Source organism: Amphiura filiformis, chromosome 3 (genome assembly GCF_039555335.1).
Source record: "Amphiura filiformis chromosome 3, Afil_fr2py, whole genome shotgun sequence".
Taxonomy (NCBI): domain Eukaryota; kingdom Metazoa; phylum Echinodermata; class Ophiuroidea; order Amphilepidida; family Amphiuridae; genus Amphiura; species Amphiura filiformis.
The window spans coordinates 55610339-55632577 of record NC_092630.1 but is presented as its reverse complement, the minus strand read 5'-3'; the positions used below and the strand labels follow the sequence as shown (position 1 = coordinate 55632577).

The following is a 22239-nucleotide window of genomic DNA, read 5'->3' as shown; positions in this document are numbered from 1 at the left end:
GTGACACATTATGTAATCCTTACAAAAATAACAGCATTTTCTAGAAAAGAGAATGTGTGACTTAATTGGTCATTATGGAGAAGAAATTGAAAGATGTAGATTTGTTCAGTTATGTGAAATTTAGGTATTTAAAATCAAATCTGCAAAAATTAACTGTAAAGGCTGTGAATGGCACATGATATAGATATTCTTTCATGTAGAAAATATCTTCTAGCAAATAACATGGATAATGATCACCTTAATTAATCACATTCAATATTGAAATTAAATATTGGAATCAATTGTTAAACACTGCACAGATGTGATGTGGGTGTTAGATGATTTATTGCTGCTCACTTGTGTGTCCCCTGCATATTTTGATATCATTCACCAAGTTGCAATATCACAGTAAAAAGTCAATATGCATAATTACAGTCAGTTGACAACTTGTTACCTTTGCCATTCAAATTTTATGATATATGCAGATGATGATTTTATTTTTTAATGGTTATGTACAATGCACATTCATCAAATCAATTTATATCATTGATTTTCATTCATAAGTTTGTTATCTCACTTATTTGTGTGTGCTGTTTTGATTAAGTTAATTAAATTTCTGGCTAATAATAAATATGAAATGTAAAATTAGGTCTTGTTGATGCACAAACATGTTTTATAATAGCGGTGACATGAGTTCACTCGTACTGTCAGTTGAAGAGATTTGCTGTGCAATTTGAGTAGTTTGTGTTTTATAATGTCGATACGTTAGGTGTGTATTTAAATTACGTTTTTCACTCAAACATATTTGTGCATTAACTTAACAGTTTGTTAGCACTCAATGGGATAGCTTCAAATTAAATTTTATTTGTCTGTATAATCACTTTGATTGCAGACGACATTCAAAATTCTGTAAATTTAGAGGGAAAAGAAGAAACTGGTCAATTTTCACATCCATGATTATTTGAAATGCATTTTGAAATGAGTACGAACATGCATAGACTTGGGTCAAGTGGTTCTTGAGATAACTATCACCTTTTGCATGTTTTGGAAAAAAATTATAAATCCAGCTCTAGAACATGTAAACAATATCAATTATTTTGGAAACAAATATTGCAAAAGGAACCATAAGTTGCTAATTGAAGCTATTTCAGAACATATTGTTGTCTTCACAAGTTTCAAGATTCCATCCCATATGTTCTTATCGCAGGTGGCACCAGTAGTATAACAAAACTTCCGGCCCCCTCTGCCAACACGGCATCCTGTAACTCCCCCCTCCATCAGGCAGCTAGGCAGGGGGATACGGCCACCATATGTAGATTAATAGAAGAGCAACACAGCCCCAATTCACTTGAAGACGATGGCTCTACACCTGTACATGTGGCTGCTGAGACTGGTCAATTAGGTAAGCTGATTTTATTGTGGTCTAATTATAGTAGATATTGAGGCTTTGTTGTTTTTATTGAAAATAAATTGGAAATATATTAAGGCAAGGTATATCATAGAATCAATTAATTATCATATAATAGCCAATATGCATGGTGGTGGGTTCTATAGCATTTTGTATGAGGGCTTAAAGAGTTGTAAATGGCCTGAAAGGTCATGATATTGAAATCATTCTATTAGGCAAACTCTGCATCTTTTAAGGATTTGTGATAGTTTCAGTATATTCCGTAAAATGCAGAATTCTGTGAGTTACAGTACAGTCCAAACTCGCTTATCCAGACACGATGGATCAAACATGGACCAGAAAAGTGAAAAATCTGGATAAATGAATTATGTGCAATTTTGTGTTGAATGTCCAAAGTCCTTAAATAGAACAGTGTCATATGTTGGATAATAACACTTAAAAGGTGGTATTGGAGTATAACACAGTACTGTGGAAGGTTAAAATAATGTGTCGAGCATTGAAAAACGTGTTCCCTTTGTAGATCATTTGCATAACTGAGATAGCTGTAGAAAAGAGGTCAGGATACATGAGGTTGGAGTGTACTTTTCCTCTCAGTCATAGCACATTAGAAACATGCGGAATAACATATTATATCTCTGCTACCTAGGAAACGATGGGTAATAAAAATACAGAGAAGTGCATTGTACCGAGTCAAAAATACATTGTATTGTTTAGACAAGTGTGCATCTTTAATTTAACCACCCAAGCTACCAAGCTACCATCCAATATCCAACTTGCCAAACCTAATCAAGACTTGACCAAAGAAACTAATAGTAATGCACGCCTACCTGTGTGCAATCTACTGTTATACGCTTCACTATCATTACGGCTGACAAAATAACTGAAGGGGGTGTATATATAGCATAGTTTCTAAGGTGGTACTGAGACACCCCATAGATCTAGGGCATATCAAAGGGGTTGCTGTACTGGCATGGTAGTCATACTCAGGAGAGATAGCATGTGTGTGTGGAGATGGTAGAAATGATAAAAATGTGCTGGCAGGACATTTCTACCTGGTTTATTCAATTAATCAATCAAGTAACCTGCATACCCAGATAGTGACAGGTTCAAAAGTTGACCTTAAAAATTGTTCAGAAATATCATGAAAAATCTAAAAGTTTACGAAAAGAGCATTTGGCAAATGGTCACCAGTAGTGGGATATAAAATGTATTATTATTTTTTTTGGGAGGAGGGGTGTATTTTTGGTAAAGTTTCTAGGTGTTTACAAAACAATGAACCTCAATCAATATCTTGTCTATTGCTTATGCGTGAGATTGGATGGCAGAACAGTGGTAAGGGAAAACCTTCAAGCGCAGTCTAGTGGAAAATTTAGCAGCGTGTTATCCAACTCAAAAATAGGCTAATTACTGTCAGGAGCCAGTCAACTGCCAATGTAGATTTGAAGGAGGAGGATTTTGTGTGTGAGTCAAGAATTGTCATAGAAAAATGCTGCTGATAAGAGACTGATGGTTGTTTTCACTGATGGATTGTTAACAAAAGCTGAAGTACCGGTACTTTAACATTTCCACTCAAAAATAATCGTTGTTGTAAACATCTGGACTTTAAAAAAAACCAAGAGTTGCAAGATTTATTTCTAAAACAATTAGTGAAATTCTTTAATTACATTTTAAAGCTCTAAAAAGAATCTTCAAATTTTAATTCCTATATAATTTTTTTAGAAAAATCTGTGCCGAAAGGCTCTCAAAATGAATTTCATGTGATAGAGGTCTGTCTGATTTAGTACTGTTGTTGCTACAAGCTAGCAGCAAGGATGAATTTAAATGGTTTCGTTAGACACCATGTAGTCATGCAGTTAAGGTGGCACTGTGTGGGACATTGATGCTTCAGCAGTGCATTCCGTGAAAATCCAATTAAAAGTATGATGACATTTTCTTATTATAAATATTTTCAAAAGAAAAGGAAGAATTACATATTCAAGGTTTTTATTTTAGTGGTTTCATTTTGGTATTATAATCAAAAGCAAAACAAGTAGGTAGCCAGAAAATGAAGAATGTGAAGGCTTATGGTAGTATTTTGAAATGTTTCCAAGAAGGGGACAGCTATACAGGATGCATGCATTTCCATTTTGTGTCCTTGTTTGCTGACATGGCTGACAGCAATGTTTTCATTTATCTGATGTCATTCCGACCTTAAGAATTTGCAGAATTACAGGAGTGCAGTATTCTTTGGAACCAGTATTTTATGTGACAATGTTATTGTAGATAATGAGAAAATTATTCAATATTGGAAGCAGTATTTCATGATGGGATGATGTATGGTAGATTTTGAGAAAATGTACATGATTTGATCAAACCATGTACATTTTCTCAAAAATCTACAATACATCATCAAATGATCAAAATGTTTGAACAGTTAAACGATACCTTAATTTAATATTTTATATTCTCAACCTTGCCCGTCTTTCAAGTTATGGATTGTAGAAACGGTATGTTTATAAAGAAATGTTAATCTATAAAATGAAGCCTGTAGGAATTTCATGTCCATAATAATAAGCTCAGTAACAATATTTCTTGGCCAATATTTTTTCAGCCCAACTGAAACATATGCCCCCTAGAACACTTCCTCTTGGGCACATTCAATCACACCAATCACGATTTGAGATTTTATCCATGTATTTAAGGCCTGTTGTAATGATGAATCAATTTCATTAGTTACTGCATTATCTGGCTATCTTGTGGCTACTATTATAGTACTGTCTGGAAGGTAGTATTTAGCTCTGATGTTTACATAATATGCGTAAGGGCAAGGGTATTAGTAGAGTTTGAGGGAGTAACTCAAGTTTGGTTTGGGTAGGAAGATGCTGCTGAGAATTTGAAAGTGGACCCATTGCTATACCAATTTTCCATGAAATTTGGACCCACCGCTATACCAAAAATGCAAATTTTGTGCAACTTTTTTGGCTACACCAAATGGCTAAAAAATGTGACATGTTTGCAGTACATCCCTGTATGGTCATTTGCACCGAGTATCTCTCTGTACTGGACTTGACCTTAATGTCACTGATAATTTGTTGGTTTATTGTCATGTCAGTTACAATTATCATTTCTAGATCATTCCAGTAATTGGAAGTAATTTGGGTTAATTACAATAACTTTGAATAAATGAACATGTGTGTTGTAGAGCACGACTGTTTATGCTGGTCAAATAAATTCATGATGGTTCAAATAATTTATGATGGTATCGTGTGGCATATTTATTATATTGTATCTTTTCTAAAAAGGAAAGAAAAACAACAATTATTTTATTGTTTGACCTTCCTTTGAAAGATTCTCTTAATGTTCTTGCTAAATTTATTTATGTACACCTTATAAATGCTGTATACTAAAAGCACACTAGTTATTTTAATTGGTGTCAAATACACTGAATAGCACCGGTTTTGAAGCAATTGATTGTGTAATGAAATTCCCTTATTCAAGTTAAAAAGGGTAAAGTTAACACACTTCATCTTGTGTTTGTTTTCTTTCTTACAGATTGTTTAGATTTATTATTAGATTTAGGAGGAGACTTTAACGCTAAACGTACTGATGGATATACATGTGTTCAAGGAGCTGCTGCAGAAGGACAAGAGGGGTATGTTCAATTTAGATTCATTAGTGAGCTTAAAATTACTTGTAGTCATGACCAACCCCTACAGGGATATAGAGTCATATAATTTGAACACCAAAAATGTATGACCAACTTATTGATATTTTGATGCAATTTATAAGTTGTGACCAAAGCAACCTGACCCTGTTACTGAATTTAACTCAAAACTGTTTTCCTTATATTCTTAAGTAAAATAGAGCACTCTGTTGCAAAACAGTATGTGCCATTTGTTCCCTCGTGCATGTAGTATAAGACTGCAGTTATACACAGGTAATTCGTTTTTGTATATTCACCTTTCTCCTTATTTGAACCTGTGAAATATTTGTTATGAAAAACTATGAGCTTGGGTTTTCATACATTTCTGGCAAGATTAATATATATATTTACCTTTAAAGTCACATACCCAAAATTCTTATAATTAAAACAACACCTTCCCCACATGATAAAATGTTTGATAACATCTGTAACATTTGTTTATTTTATTTCTCGTATTCAGGTGTCTCAGCTCCTTATTAGACCGAGGAGCGAATCCTAACGTATCAGATGCAATGGGATGGACCCCTCTCCATCTAGCAGTGTCTTATGGTCATGCCGAATGTGTCCGAATATTACTCGATCATGGAGCTTTCAGGAACTGTTACAATAAAGTAAGTGCAGAATGAATAGGGTGAATTGGATACAAGTAGGTCAGGCTGTTGTCTTTGTAAATATAGTTATACAAAGTAAAAAGGGTAGTAAAATACATCAATTTGATGTAGCAGTATTGATTCAGACATAATCCAGACATAAAAAAATAACTGTTGTATGATGTAAACCAGACCTATATCTATCCATATGTGGAATAGCAGCACATTTCTTTGAGCTGTTTGCTGTCTAACCAAAACTTGACAAGCATATTTTAGGAGGATGGACAACCTGCTACAATGATGTTGAAAATGTAATGATTATTAGTCTAGAAACCCAATTTACCCTAACTGAAACAGGTCTCACTAAATCTCACTATTAAAACCACTGCTCGTGCATGCATTGCATGTGATGTAATGATGCAGTCAGCCTAAGTCATATATACCCAGGGAGTCGTTGGCCGGGCTACAGGTCTGTGATTTTCTTTGTGGCATGCGAGGGGTTTGAGGTTTGAATCCCGGGTACCAAGTGACTTCTTTGTTCATCTTCTCTCCTTTTTCGTTTCTTCTTTCCCTTCTGATAGCAAAAAAACCTTGTGTTCAGTTAGGATTTATAAAATGGATTAGAAAGATTAAAGCAGCAGAAATACAAATAACAACTTGAATATGAGATATAGCACCCCATTTTGCTTATGTCTGGTTTTGTAAATTTGGGATGGGTGACTCTCTTCAGATGGACAGGCAAGTCAGTATTCTTACAAACTCACCTTGTTGAAATCACACATGATACAAAGTAGGTTATGTCACATTGATAGATGAGACAGAACTAGGAAGTCTGAATTCTCAGCAAAGCTGTCACATCATTGATATTGTACATACAAGTAGGCTATGTCAGATTGAGAAATGGACTGCAACTGAAACGGTGTGCAGCAACCAAACAAACAAGTTGATAAATTGTAAACACTATTCAGTACCTCTTTTATGTAGACTAATAATGCTAGGTATTGATTCAGATGTCAGTTGTCAGTAAACCTATATGCTATTTGCAATGGGTCGCAAGCTCAAAATAGTCATTGGGAAAGGAGTTATCACAAAGCTGCCCCAAATATCCAGTTTTCCTGTTAAATGTGAATTGAATAAAAATAGCTTGGGGAGTTTGGTATAGTTATGGATAAAAGGGAAAGGTCAGGATTCAGTCTGTGGTAATAGGGTTTTGTAATTCTAAATCTATTGGGAAACACAAACGTTTTGTTGATTTCTACCTGGACAGGGTTGTGATCAGCGGCTTTGAGTTCAATATTGTGAAAGGTTATGTTGGCTCAAATCTATGTTAGCCGTCAATATAGAGTCTGACTAGGCTTTGGCTCATGCCTTTCAGTGTGGGCCACACAGTGCAGTGTCAAGTGTGGTGTTACATAAACCGCAATTTGCGATAAAAAATACTGGTATGTGGATCTCATTATAAGCAGCAGGTCTAGCATAAGGCAGCTATTTTTGTATGTTTGTGATGATGGAGGCAATACTTACTTTCATTTAATAAACATCAATCATGATCATGCCGCTATGAAATTAATAACCAAGCTTGTTTATTTCCCCGCAGACCGGCTGGAGTGCGCTACACTGTGCAGTACGACACAACCAAATCAAGTGCCTCAAAATTCTACTGGCGCACAAAGCAGCCGATGATGAAAGCAACCAACCACTCATCACCGATATTGACAACATTACTAACCAAACTGACAACCGAGTAGTGTCGGTTGAATTACTCAATGCACAAGACCAGGATGGATGGACTATAGCTCATGTGCTGGCATCTAAAGGACAAAAGGTGTGTTGAAATGGTGGTCTGACAAGCTCATGAGTTCTGCTACACAGAAAATACACATGTCACATGTGGGATTTTCTTACTGACGCATGTCATCATTGGTGACATGAATCATAAAGGAAGACCTTCAGGCTCTCTTTCCTAGATTTGAAACTTTTTATCAAAGTATCATATGCAAAACCATCTGTCCTCTTGACTAACTTTACCTTTGAAAGTTTGAGGGTTATCACACAGTACTCTTTCTGTTGTAAATGCCTTTATAAAGTCTGCAGACATCATAGATCAGATGACAGCAGCCTCATTTTCATAAATTAAACTTACTAAATTAGACAAGGAGGGAAAAATGTCCAAAGCATATTGAAAATAAATATTTGTATGTAAAATCTTGAGATACACAACATTTTCTTTACTGTTGAGCTAACTTACATTGTTCAGGAATTTAATAACTCTCAGAAAGTTAAAAAAAAAGAGTCACAATAGTCCTGTATCTGGTTTGTGACTGCTTTATCAGCGGTCATATCTACTTATACGATGAACAGAGATCCGTGCCATGAGAAATTGGACGCCCTCAAAGTTTGAACCATCTTCTTAGGTTTGTGACCATCTCTCAAATTTAGTGCTCTCAGGTAATCATGAAATCGAACTAACGTGTGTCGTGACTAATTTTCTTATCAGGATAACCTAGAATTCCTGTGCCGATATGGAGGCATGGATTTAGAGGTGCAGGATCGATGGCGACGCACACCCTATGATGTAGCCACTGATACTTGTAAAGAGTTTCTCAATGCTATAGGTATGTAAAGGAATTAATGTATAATGTGATAGAGCAAAATGAGTCAAAAGTATGTTTTAATGTAATATTGTTGGCCATTATGAAGGCTACAATAGGAGAAAATTTGGTTGAAATATAACTTGAAATTTTTCAGATATACTGATACAATTATTTGCATGTTGTAGAAAAATGAAAATACAAAAAAAACCCATTTCTTAGGTTATGTCGCAAAAATTAAGTGACATTCGACTCATTTTCTTTTTTTATCATGTCACATATGGTCATAATTGGAGGAATGAGATATTCTAGTTAAAATCCATACACCCCCCTATGGAAGACATGACCATGATCTTTTACACAGGGAATGTGAATTTCAAATGGGATTACCTGAATAGGTAACTCTATTTGAAATCTACATACCCTATTTGGGAGTTTAAGGTCTTATCTTCCATAGGGGTGTATGGATTTCAACTGGTTTAGTCCTATGTCCCTGAGACTGAGTGTCCATTTTCTTCCAATAATGTTTGATAGGGCTAGATGACACTGTGTCCTATTTTCTGCTGGCAGTTCACTACATCTGCATATCAAGCACACAAACTCTGAAGAATATGCATTATTTCATGTATGTCCTAAATAAGTTGTTCTAATGAAAAATGCAGCAAAAATTTTACCAAATTTTAAATTTTCATCTTACATCTTTTCTTAACAGAGGGTAAGAAAGTTCGCGTCATCATCGATGTCAGCGCCTCATCCAGCAATTACAATAAACCACCATCACCAGGGGGCAAAGAGGACCAACACCCTAAGCAATTTGTTGTGGGTCGTGTGGTCATCTCACCTGGTATGATGTGGCCAGACTTTGACAATGCTGTAGCCACAGTACTGACCAACCACTCAAGGGTAAGAATTTGAATTTTGATACATGTATGTGTTATATTCTTTAGCAAAGTTGCAGTCATGTGGTTTGATATAGGTAATTCTGGATTGGAAAAGTGGTTTTATTTGTGTATTCTTTAATTACGCTGAAAAGAAAGTCTTGTATTTTTAAAGTCTTGTTGAATCCATATAAGTTTGGCTACAGTATTCAGCAAGGTCCTTAATGGTATCCGACTGCCCTACCTGATTATCACGTAAAAAGAACTAGGTCACGTCTGAGTCACACAATACTATGTAGTTTGATCGGCGAATGATTTGCCGATGTGATGATGATGTGATTCAATCAGCCACACTTCCATGTTTACTCTCAAACAGCGCCAAATCGGTAGACAGCTAAAGATCCTTGCTCTATACTCTAGGAGTTATAAAGTTGTACAATGTAGATTATATTCATGGTGTTTTGTTTTCCACACAGGATCTTGAAGGCTGCCCTAAAGATGACAGTGACTCTGACAGTGACAGTAGATGTAGCTCTGATGAGGGTTCTGACGTAGCCCATGAACTGGGACTTGGAGCAAACAGTATTCATTGCTATGTGGCAGGTATGTAGATGAGAAATGCAGATTAAGGTGGAAATATTATGAGAAAGGAAACCAAGAAGGAAGGGAAAGAAGCTAAGAATAGTCATGTTGTAGATGACACTGGATAAGCACACAGTTGATGATAAACTTAATAAAATGATATGATGTGTAAGTTTCTGCACCATTGATACCATTTAAAGGGACATTTTGTGATCCATATCCTCATCCTTCAGTTTGCTCAGAAAAAAAATTGAGATTTTTGTATCACCTAAAACCCCTGGCTACGTAGATATTTGTGTGCAACATTTTTTTGCAGATTAATTCACTTAGCAAAAATATCATCAATTTTGTACTTATGTTTGGTTAACAGAACAAAATTACAGCACAGTGGCCTATATGGAACAGTGTAATGCGTAGCTCGCTCACAAAAATTAGAATCAACTGAAATTCTTGTGATAAACTTTTTTGTGGATATCCACTGAAGCATGCCATAAAATGAGGATGCAAGAATCACAAAATACTCCTTTAAGATTTTGTATCTTGTCTTGAAGTTATGATGTCAAAGAAACAATTCCAAGTTGATTTTGTCTAAAAGTTCACCGATGACCCACAGCATGCCAGATGCCCTAGTTTAAAGTATTATACCATACCATGCAACTAATCTGGAGATCTGTATAACTTCAAGCTGGCTACAAATCCCATGCCTCGTTAGCTAACTTTGTCTGGGTCTTGTCCTGATATATCTTGGCAGGTAATCTCCAATGGAATGTAGGGGAGACTCCCACGATGGCTCCAAGTGATTTATTCAACCTGACGTCAGAGATCATCGTCAGATTACGAGGGTTAGCAGAGTGCAGTCTAGACCAGCTGGCTTACGATAGTCTGATACCGACACAGACTCTACAAAACTATGTCAGATTGGTGCGTATTGTGTGATCAATGAGAGTAAATTGGGCTATTCCATTTAAAATCCACACTACCCCTGTGGACGATCTTGGAAATATCTTCCACAGGGGGAGTATGAATTTCAAATGGAATGAACATTAGCAGCTCCATTTGAAACTGACCCACCCTCTGTGGAAGATTCAGATTGAATCTTTCTCAAAGGGTGTATGAAATTCAAATGGAGCTGTTTAATGTGCTCATTCCATTTGGAATTCATACTCCCCCTATGGCAGATATTTACAAAATCTTCCACAGGGGTAGTGTGGATTTTAAATGGAGCAGCCCATTATAAGCTTAATGTCAAGCATTTAATAATACATTTAATGTTATGAAGCATTTTGTGTGACATGGCCTGTCTGGTAAAGTCAATTATCTATTTCATTCTTTTCCCATTCTTAGGCAAATTATGCCAGACTGTCTTGAAATTATGATTGGTGGCTTGTCATTGATAAATTTCTTAACCATACTGAACATATTAACATGGGACACTTTTAATGCTAATCAACTTTTGCTTTAGCTGTATTTTATCTAATCTATTCAGTGTGGTTGCTCATTACATGTGACCTTTTACTCATATCAAAAAGTTTTTGAGATGTTTAATTAATTAGGAAATTCTTCAAATCAAATTAAGAACTAAATTGTTAATAATTACTTATCACAGCCTATGTGTCAATAAACTTAATGACCTATCTTTCACTTCTTTGCAGCATTTAAGAAATCAAGTTTTGTTAAATGTAAGATAATAGATCAATACCGGGGCATCTAATACTGGAGATAATTGTTGGGCATAGAAAAATGAAAAGGAACATTACTATGATTTCACTTGAAAAGGCTTCTTGATTCTTTTATTAGATCACAGTTAATATATAAAATGTGAAACAAATCTCCAACAACCAATGTATTTTACTGTTTTATTTTGTATTACCTCCAGATTGAGCAATACAAAAGTGTGGTGTTATATGGTCCACCAGGCTCAGGAAAGACCCATGTAGCATTCAAGATAGCAGAATTCATCAGGGTGAGTAGTGAGTTTAAATGGTGTATACACGCTCATTTTCGCACACAGAATTTTCATAATTTTGGGATTTTAGGAAATTGTGCGATGTTTATTATACACAAAAACTATTTTTGCACCTGCATGTCCACTCATAAAATTAAAACCTCCCAAAAATTAAAACCCTCCAAAAAATAACATCGTATATGAAGTTTGGAATTAAATCAAAATACTGGACTTACTATTTTTAGCATATGCTACAACTGAATGACTGAAAACATTCATCAATTTGTTATTAGTCCCCCAATATTTTTAAATAAAAATACATTATGATACATACTGCTTGAGGTGAACAAGTGTGAGTTGAAATAAAACAAAGGGTATAGAGAAACAGCAGCAAAAGGAGGTTTGACACTCCAGTCCAATTTTTTTAAAGTTTGCATGAGAGCTTTATCAAAGCATCTCTATTGAAACAACAAATAGCATAATTATAAAAAGTAATATTGGCTTTAATTTGTATTTTCTTACAGATTAAGCTACAAGAATCTGGTTACCAAAGTAGCATCACTTATGTGACTCTCCATAATAAGTTTACCCAACAAGACCTGGCCAAACTACTCTGTAACAAAGGTATGTATATTGCTATAGGATTATTCCATAAAAGAGCTACTACATGTAGTTGTTCTACTTGAACAGCACTAAAAATGTGATAATTGTTGGGCTTCTGTTGCTGCAGTTCAATTATTGGCTGAAAAGAAAGTGAAGAAACCATCTCTTTCAGGCTATGCATTCCTCATTTTTAATTTCACAGGTGGAAAACTTATATGTGCTGAGTAATATTGGGTTGGTTTTGAAAGTATTTTTGTATAATTAGATTAATTCATTAGTGAAGTAGTATTAGGTTATTATGATGTGGCAGTGTCAGCCTCTCCGGTCAGCCACTTTAAAAAACAATGACAGATGGGCAAAGATGATATAGAACTCTTAATTAGTGCAGATGAAGATTAATATCTGTTTTAATATGTTATTGACTACTCAACTTTATCTTGTCTTGTCATTAGGTTTCTTCTTACCTGCTGTCGGTGAACTCGAAGACCAACAACCTATCAAATCTATCCCTATCCTAGTACTTGATGACATCAGCAAGGTTCCCACGGCAACAGTGCTTGGAGAATTGATGGACGGTTTGGAGCACAGAGGCCCACAACACACTACTCAATTACCATCACTACCAGGAAGTGGTAGCTTCTATCTCCATGGAGATTGTATCGTCATAGCAACCATGGATAAATCAAGGTATTAGGTTCAGATAAAATGTGTTTAATTTGGAGCATTGATGTCTCCTTTGAAAATATCGTAGAGATAATGAATATTGTTAATGAAAAAATTAAATGTGTATGTATTTCCAGACACTTCCTTTATGCTGTAATGCAACGTGTATGAACTTGGTGCAATGGAGAAAAATTGTTTAAAATACCTCAAAAATAAACAGAGAAATATATATTATCAATCTTGACAGGCAAAACGGGGGATAATTTTCTTTGCATGAAGCTTCATTAGTAATATTGCATCTTAACTTTGATAGGTTTAAGATATATTCATTGATAGATTCCATATTAAAACAGCTTGTGTGCATGTTTTCGGTATTAATTTTGTTACTTGTAGCTCTGGTATGGATCTCTCCGTCCAGCAACGTTTCCGCTGGATACGCCTCCACTGGGACCGAGAACCTGTACAAAGTATGCTCTCTCGTCATCTTGTCCGTCGCCTCATCAGCAAGCTTGATGGTCGTCTTCCTCCATCTGATGACCCTACGTATAGAGCTATTGAGTGGGTATCTAGTGTATGGTATAAGCTGAATGAATGCTTCCTGAGACTACCATTACCAGGGACTGTGCTGGGACCAAAACATTTCTTCACATGCCCTATCGATGCGGATGCACCCAAATCTATCATGAGGTAGGGGATATATATTCTACCGTAAAAACTTGATAGTTAGCATATGTGCTTACTATCGAGCACTTTTGAAAACATAAAAATCGTACCAAAGTCTGGCGCTTTACCAACTGAGCTAATGGGGTTGAGACACACATTTACATGTTTACTTGTTCGTATATGACTATGTGCATCGATGATTTGCTCAAAACCCTTTACAATTTTGTGGATGGGGCTCTTCATGTTTGCATGTTTTAAAAGTGCTCGATAGTAAGCACATATGCTAACAATCAAGTTTTTACAGTATAGATTACACAATTTAGATTCCTATTATAGTCTGTCTCGCTAAAGTTGAGATTAACACCCTGTTGCATTTCGCAGTTTCAGATTTGAATGACACACACTAACCTTATCTTGCAGGATGTAAACACACACATAGAAGGGCGACATATCCATACGTTGGGGACGCTACCATGGAAACTGCACTTATATATATCTGTCACTGCGAAATTCAATATGGCGTTTACTCTCAACTTGAGACAAGACACACTATAGATGAAATGAGATAGCTCACATGGAGACATTCAGTGTGCATTCCTTTATCTACTCTTCACTACCTTGAAGATGCTCTTATTATATACACAGTCCTGAGTATTTATGTGACGGCCCACTTGCTGTGTTCCCAAAAGTTTATTAGAATGCGTTGTTTTGCCTTGAGTTTGGTAGGAACCTCAAGTGTTTTTAGGCGGTTGCTACAAGCTTGCCGACAAACTGCCTTATATGTGTGTGTATACATATGTTATCTTTGAACTACATATTTTTTATTTCTTTATAGATGGCTGTGTTTGTTATGGAATCATGCCATAGCACCATCAGTTGAAGACACCCTGCGTAAGACGGCATCTAAATCTAAGACAGCAAATGAACAGAACACAGAAAAACTAGCCATTACTGCACTCTATGTACTTCTGCAAAGGGCTGTTTTCCCTGGATGTCCTTTGAGCAATGAAGGTAAATAATTAGTTTGAATATTAAATTTGATACCCGTGCTATTTGTATAAATTGATAAGTTAAAAATATTCCAGATCCAACCATTTTCATCCATAAAAAATGTGGTAAATGTGTGGAAGATTTTAGAATTCCAAACATCGTCTAATTTTAGGCTAAATTGAAAAAAAAACAGAACTAGCTTTTATAATTTCAACTGGAATTTGGCATAAAACTATGGCATTGTTTCAAACCCTGTCAGATAATCTTACCACTAGATATGTAAATCTTAATACTGTTTATTTTATTCCCTACAGAATCAGAAGAATACCTGTCAACTTTCCGAGGTTATACCGAACCAAATATAGAATTGACTCCTCAAAGGCTGAACAGCCTGAGACGATCACGACGTAGCAAGAGTTTGGATCGCAGCAAGACTAGCAATAAGGCCAAGGCTCTGATGGCTAAACAACAGGCAGCAGCACTAGACCTTATTAGCACATCCAATACCGATCAAGGTAGAAACATATTAGGCTCATTATGAAAGTTCACCAATTTTGGTGGGTGATTTTACAGATTTTTCAGGTTTTTTTGTATCAAATTTACAGTCACAATATGCTTAAAAACTTCTTTCAACAACAACCTGTCTGTTCATCTTTTAGCCAGAATATAAAATAATATGATGAATTATTTGGTAAAACTGATATTTGTATCTGAGACCAAGACTCCTGTGGAAGTTGGCATTGTTCCCATAAAAAGTATCACTATAAAAAGTTTTCATTAATACACCGGGTTAAAATTTTGTAGGAACATGTTGCAATTTTACCCCTGCTAGTGCTAAACCCGATGTCTAGGGTTCCTGTGCAAGCCTTCATAACCTGGGAAAGCAAATTTATTGTTTACAAAGTCCCGAGTCCCTTGCATGATATGAAGTTGCCATTAGTCCAAGATAAAGGCTTGTGTACCAAAACCGAAAATCAGTGTATTTGATCCCGTTATAATATACAGCATTAAATAAACCGATAAAATAAGTGGAAATTGTTGTATTTATGTCCTTTGCATGTAGAGCCCAGGAATCGATCTATGATACCAAGACGAGTAGCTGTGTCAAGCAGTACCACCGTCAAGACCAAGAGCCAGATTCCCAAGTTATCAACCAATAGGTAGGCATTGAGTTTTTCATTATGCTGGTGTCACACAGGACAAAACTGATTGAATAACTGTGAAATGTTTAGTTTTCCCCCGTTTATTGCATGCTGATTTAGGCCATTTGCATGATTCATTCAAACTAATGTTTAGTATATTGGTTAAGATATATGGGCTTTGCCAATTGGCCTCAAATTTTTTGGATTAACAAAATTATGATCAGAAATAAGAGAAAAAATACCAGTCCTAATCCCCAGGTGAAATGTATATTATATTACATTTTAAAGTTGTTGTTTTTAAGCTTTTGTCTCTGTAGTAGCGTAAATTGTAGATTTATGTTGATCAGCATAACGAGGTGTCGTCCGATGTGTTTTATGTTTTGTATTTGCTGTTGTTGTTGATGCACAAATCATCTGTATCAAAAAGTTTGATGAGTAAGAGTCACTTAAAGCTTAAATGATCGAACATCTATATCAAATAAGACGTGTAGAACTGAAAGTAATAGATTTATTTGCCAATCCATCAATTAAGTGAACAATGTGTTGCATTCCAAAAGCTCTCCGCTGAGAAAATTTTCCGCTTTTGAATAATAGTTAATTGGTTTCAAATAATGTGTATATGGATGCACTCACTGTAGAAGATGCCCACCTGATCTTATTCTTGCTCACACTACAGGTAATTGTGTTGCCAATGTAAGTACCACTAGTTCTTTTGCATCTGACCATGCAGCAGCTTGTGCTTACTCGATATTGCTAGCACTTATAAAAATGGAAAATAACATATAAAAACTTTGTGACTCCAATTTAGGTGCTTTTTATGCCTCTGCCTCCTCTGGAGGCATTATGTTTATTGGTTGGCTGTCCTTCCGTCCATCCTAGGTTGTGAGTGTAATTTATTAGAACTGGCAAGGCATATAATGATATGACTTGGTGGAGGGGTGGCAATTAGCGGTCTTAAAGTTCCAGTTGCAGGTTTTTGTTGCAAAATATGCCAATCTGGTAAGCAGCTCATTTGCATTAATTTCCTTCCGTCCGTCTGGGGTTGCAAAGTACAATTAGTAAGGTGTATAATGAGGTGGAGGGGTTTTCAAAATGCATCCTGGTATAATGAAGAACTTGGTGAAATGTAACAAAAATTGCCAAAGTTGGGTCAATCCTTCATGTAATTATTTTGTGTAAGCTAATCCTTATCCTAATCATAACCCTAATCATAATTCTAACCCTAATCGTAACCCTAACCCTAATCATAACCCTAACCCTAATTTCGAGATCTCAGAAGTCAATCAATTCTATCAAATGATCAAACAAGCTGAACTTAATTACCACAAGATGCAGTTTGAAAACTATAATTCAAAGCCACCTTTTCAACAAGTTGACAAATTGAGCAACCCAAAATCATCCAAAACCATCAGAAATACCTTAGAATATGTTGCTACACTGGGTTTCAGAGATTGACGCACACGCCTGTAAATGAGCAACATACGCAGAGCTTTGTGTTCCTTTCAAGGGTGCCAATCTGCGCCGAGCAACGTTTTGACGCACAATCGGCCAATCCGATTGTTGGTCTGTTGCTATGATTGTCAGACAATTGATTCAGCCAATCAGAACCCCACTTCCGTGTTTACGCTCTGCCACTCTCAAAATGTAAACAACTGTTGTTCTTCTTTGACAAAAACTGTAGTTAAACGATCCTCAAGCTTTTTTGCAGAAAAAATTCAGCCCATCAAAGCCAATCGGAAGGACTCCCCAACATGTTTATGCATTCAAACATACCATTATTGTACTTCAACACTTTCAGAGCTAACCTCAGTATCTGAGGAATCGGTAAGCAAAATCATGAAATCTTCATCATCATGCACTAGAACCAATACCAGCTTGGCCTCTTTTTAAGACATGTGTAAATGAACTGATTCCTATCAACACCAAAATTATTAACTAATCTTTTTCCGAGAGGACATTTCTAGAAGCTCGAAAATCTGCACGTATCACACCACTTATAGTCTGGTTCTGAAACTGAAAACCCCAAAGTCCGCACATTAGTTTTGGTGTTTTCTGTATCTCTGAAACCTATTTATTTAGAAACTGTGTGATGCCAATGTGGCACCCTTGAGCATTTTGAAACAAATAACTCCAAAATGACCCTACATAGTTTACAAGGGTAAAGTACATGTGTTACAATTTCACTTTTAAGTATAACAAATCATTCTTCTAGGCTCAAGGATCCCCAAAATGATTTTTTTTGTCAGTGCGGCCTATGGTTCAAAATTTGTGTCGCAACAGATAAGTGTCAATTACCAATTTGTACAGGGGTCAAAAATTTAAGTTGTGTTCACGGTCTTGCTCCTGTGTATCTTCGAGAACTTATTCCTACAGGGAGTGTCATTCCGCCACTCTGATTTCCCTAACCAGCTCATCACCATCAACTCAGTATGGTCACTGTTCATTATCCATTGCTGCTGCTGAACTGTGGAATAGTTTACCATCAGTGTGAAGAACTGTCAGACTGTTAATCATTTGAAAACATCACTTAAAACACATTTATTTTCTATTGCTCAGTAATATACTGATTTTGTTGTTGTTGTTGTTGTTGTTGTTGTTGTTGTTGTTGTTGTTGTTGTTGTTGTTGTTGTTGTTGTTGTTGTTAAATTTGTATGTCTAAATGTTTGTTCTTTGTAAAAGCGCTTCTAAGGGTGCTATATAACCATGGTTTGTTGTTGCTTGTTTTCATAATAATTGTGATGTGGTATATCGAAAGGAGACACTCTAGAGCAGGATCGTAAATGGAGAATAGCAAAAAATCTGCTCAGGGTGATTTTTTTCACAATTTGGGTTTGTTGGCAAATTTGTGATGTTAATAATGTATAAAATATTGTCTGGTAGTTTCAGACTGGAATATAACTAGCATCTTGTATTTTTCAGACATTTTTCAAGGTCATTCCTACTCTCAACATTGTCAATAATATTTTTAAAGGCCGATATCTCAATTTCCAATTTTAAAATATCATAACTTACGAACTCAATATCTTCCCTTAGGAATGTCCAATTTCATTGTGGAAAACGACATTGTGGAGCAAAATATCTCTTTATTTAAGATATGTAAAACACTCAAAATTGATAACCTGCCCAAAAGTGTCTCTTTTTGTATGTTGATGAAATTTAAATGTATAAACCTTAATTGACATTGCCTATCACTTTGATTTAATTACAGTCCTCGAAGTGATGCCAACAGTAACCACACCGATAGCATCTTAACATCTGAAGAGGAAGAAGATCTACTAGAATCTTTGTTATCCCTTCAAGGCAGCCAATCAGATTCAGAAATTGACAGACTCATACAGCTTCAAGACAGACTCTTTGGAGGCAGTCCTACAAAGAAGATGTTACAAAAGCGTGCAATCACCAACGGCAGTGGACCTAAAAGAAAACGAGAAGCTAACGAAACAGGCAAACCTGTAAAGAGATCAAATGGAGATGAGGATGGTGTTTGGGAAGTCTGGGAAGAGACTGTTTAAGTAATTACTAAATAAATTTAGCAATTTTGTCCTATTTATTAAAGATTGTACATTGTAAGTATTAGATTTACTGAAATACATGCAGCTGTTAAGATATGTAGGAACAAAAAGTACCTTTTCTTTGAAGCATGAACAAGGTTTGGGCCTTGTCAGACATTCCCATTTTCTTAGTTGAAAGTATTCAATTGTGTATCAAAAACTGCCTCACTCCTTTTTTCGAACATTCACTGTAAATGAAGATGAGTACTATTATACTTCTGAAAATGGTGGCTTAAATGAGGGAATTAAGAAGTATTATACTTTGAATATTGAACGTTGAATATTCATTTATTTTGTACCTAATGTACCAAGGTACCGCAACAAATTCTTTGTTGACAATTTAAAAACATAAAAACAAAAACATGTACTACTAACATAAATAGCTGGTGGTTTGTTGCTATGTCATATCCATGTCTACACAACTGGTAAGCCATTATGATGAAGTTTGGTCAAAGATAATAGTCAAAATTAGTGGTAACAGAACAACATGTGGTATCATCACAGTTGAGCACCGCATTGTGACACATGCTAACATGACCAACATATGGATAGAAACTACTGTCAGGTATGCATTAAGAATAAAATTTCTGGCCTTTGTCTTTGATCAAACTACTGTCATTTACTGTTAATAGCATGATTGCTGTGAAAAGTTGATGCAAATATTCCTTTGATTTTTAAAACTTTTTAAGAATATCGTTTAGTATAACGAAGTTCAACAGTCTCTACCTAGATGTTCTCATGACACGGTGTATTGTCATATGAAATCAGATATTACCTCATTCTCCAAAGTGGATTTTTCTATGCATGGTAAACAATTACTATATTATTAATTAAGTGTACTAAGGTGACTTTAAAGTATTAACTGTGACTAGAATAGCAACTCGATCCAGATCCTTCAGTCTGGGTTGGTGTCAAGGTTTATGCTACCCAGGGTGAATTAACTAATCATTACCCTTTCCATTTGATAAGAGTGGTAATGGAAGGCAGTGTCTTAGCTAGCTACCCGTCTGCCCGTCATTTAAGAAGAGGAGTTTGCTCCTGGGACAAGCAAAATTAATGCCTTTGACAGATGATATATTGTAATTGTAGGTGTTGAGAAAGGCTATTATTTACTAGACCAGATTTGCACAACAAGGCCATAGCAACACATATTTGTACTCTCTGAACCTCTAATGGGCTGTAGAAGTCTGGTAAATGTTCAAGGTAAGGTCAAATTAAGGTAGGCAATTTTATTCAAATGACGGTTAAACCTCAATTTCTAGCTAAGACCCTGATGGGAAGGTTGTAAGACTAAAATGAACATTATGTTCAGTCAATAATTGACAATACAGACTACATATTCAGCCAATTGTTGTCAATGTGTAAACTATAGCACATACTTGAAGCAATATACCAAATGTTGATTGAAATCAGGAATCATAGGACAACTTCTTGGCAAATAAGTTGTGACAAATTAGATGTGACAAAAGGACATCTCACATCTTTGTGCGTATAATTGACATATAGCTTAGCTGGAAATATTGCAGGATTTGGACAAGGAGTTTCATGATTAAAATTGATTTATTCTGTGTTAAATGAAAACAAGATTTGACTTCCTCAATATCATGAGTTCCTCAAATGATAAATTTATCATTAAGTTAACTGTTCCAGCACAAATCTATGTCAATACTCTTGGTTTTAGTACAAGATTATGTAAGACCAATTTAATTCCATCTAATGTATGAGTATATTTGAAGTTTAATAGTAGTCCTCTCCAACTATAATAGTATAATCACCTTTCAATCTGAGACATGAGATGTTGATATAGTCCTGGTTTGTGTTTCCTCTATTCTTAAGAACTCACGATGTCAAGAAATTAAACTTATCACGAAAAGACATAGGTACTGTAATTATTCTATGTGAGAATTAGAGATGTCCAAAGATATCTATCTTTACAAATATCAGTGTAAATGATCAAGAACTGCACTTGTTATGCAAGCAATACTTAGATCTTGGAAAATATAGGTCTTGGACAATACTGTTTCAATACTTCCATTTCTAAATTAAGTACCATTCAGTATGTTAGAGTTGAAGACATGTTCCTCATGTCAAACTGAATCACTATGTGTACTGAAAGTATATTTTAACCTGATCAATACTTGATGAACCTGTGTATAAAGATGCACAAAGCAAGCATGTTAGAAATGCAAAAAATTTACGAGCAATAAAAACAGAAAGCACAATGTTGTAGTTGCTCAAGAAAAGCAACGGAATGAACACATCCATTTCATGACTGCTAAAGTAAGGATGGAGTACGTAGCATGCTTCACTTATGATGAAGGGCAACATACTCAATATGTAGCCATCATGGTATTGTTTCTTCTAACTATAGTAATATTATATCGTTGAATTGGAGTTCCAGATGTGTTCAAGACGTCATGTACTGTAACAGATATGCAAGTGTCTATATAATATATTAACATGCATAAGAAGTGTTGAACATTTTACTGGAGTAACTTGATATAATTCTTGAAAGGTATGGTATAGAATTCATCACACCTCATCTGTATAAGTAAAGAATGCTGCATTAGTGCATACTTATATTGATTGAGAAACGGGGGACCATATAAGGCAACCTGAGGGGAACTTGCATTTCCATCGTTCAGTAACAGGTGGTGTTCCACATATGCTCGTCACTGAAAGGACATGTTCCCTATGTGACTTACAATGCTGATATTAAGAATACATACTTTTCATTCACGACATTCATGAAAATGTACTATTTGTGTTTGTTTATCATTAATGTTTTACCATTTTGCACATAGCTTTGCAGTGCACAGGAATTTGGAAGGGTTGGCTTAGACCTACACCTACCTAGCAAAGACCTGTGTAGGCATAGGGGGCAAAACCAAAGTGCAGCCATTGCTTGCTATATGCATCTTTGTGTTTGGACCGTCTGCTTAGATGGTCTCCTCTCATTGAGGCAATCCATT

The 22239-nt window shown here is 35.6% G+C and overlaps 1 protein-coding gene across 4 annotated transcripts in view; it reads left to right on the top strand.

Moving 5' to 3' along the window:
• LOC140148782 (uncharacterized) overlaps positions 1-22239 on the top strand; it is a 120102-nt gene extending 97863 nt beyond the window's left edge. For 3 of the 4 annotated variants that reach the window (XM_072170849.1, XM_072170851.1, XM_072170848.1), the window contains 16 exons: positions 1187-1381; positions 4919-5018; positions 5530-5680; positions 7257-7484; positions 8157-8274; positions 8963-9153; positions 9605-9731; positions 10462-10631; positions 11587-11673; positions 12180-12279; positions 12711-12945; positions 13315-13608; positions 14420-14595; positions 14889-15089; positions 15638-15734; positions 18925-22239. In XM_072170849.1, coding sequence (XP_072026950.1) covers positions 1187-1381; positions 4919-5018; positions 5530-5680; positions 7257-7484; positions 8157-8274; positions 8963-9153; positions 9605-9731; positions 10462-10631; positions 11587-11673; positions 12180-12279; positions 12711-12945; positions 13315-13608; positions 14420-14595; positions 14889-15089; positions 15638-15734; positions 18925-19228 — 2774 coding nt within the window. In that variant the 3' untranslated portion in view covers positions 19229-22239. The remainder of the gene's footprint in view (positions 1-1186; positions 1382-4918; positions 5019-5529; positions 5681-7256; positions 7485-8156; positions 8275-8962; positions 9154-9604; positions 9732-10461; positions 10632-11586; positions 11674-12179; positions 12280-12710; positions 12946-13314; positions 13609-14419; positions 14596-14888; positions 15090-15637; positions 15735-18924) is intronic. The other variant, XM_072170850.1, reaches the window with a different exon arrangement.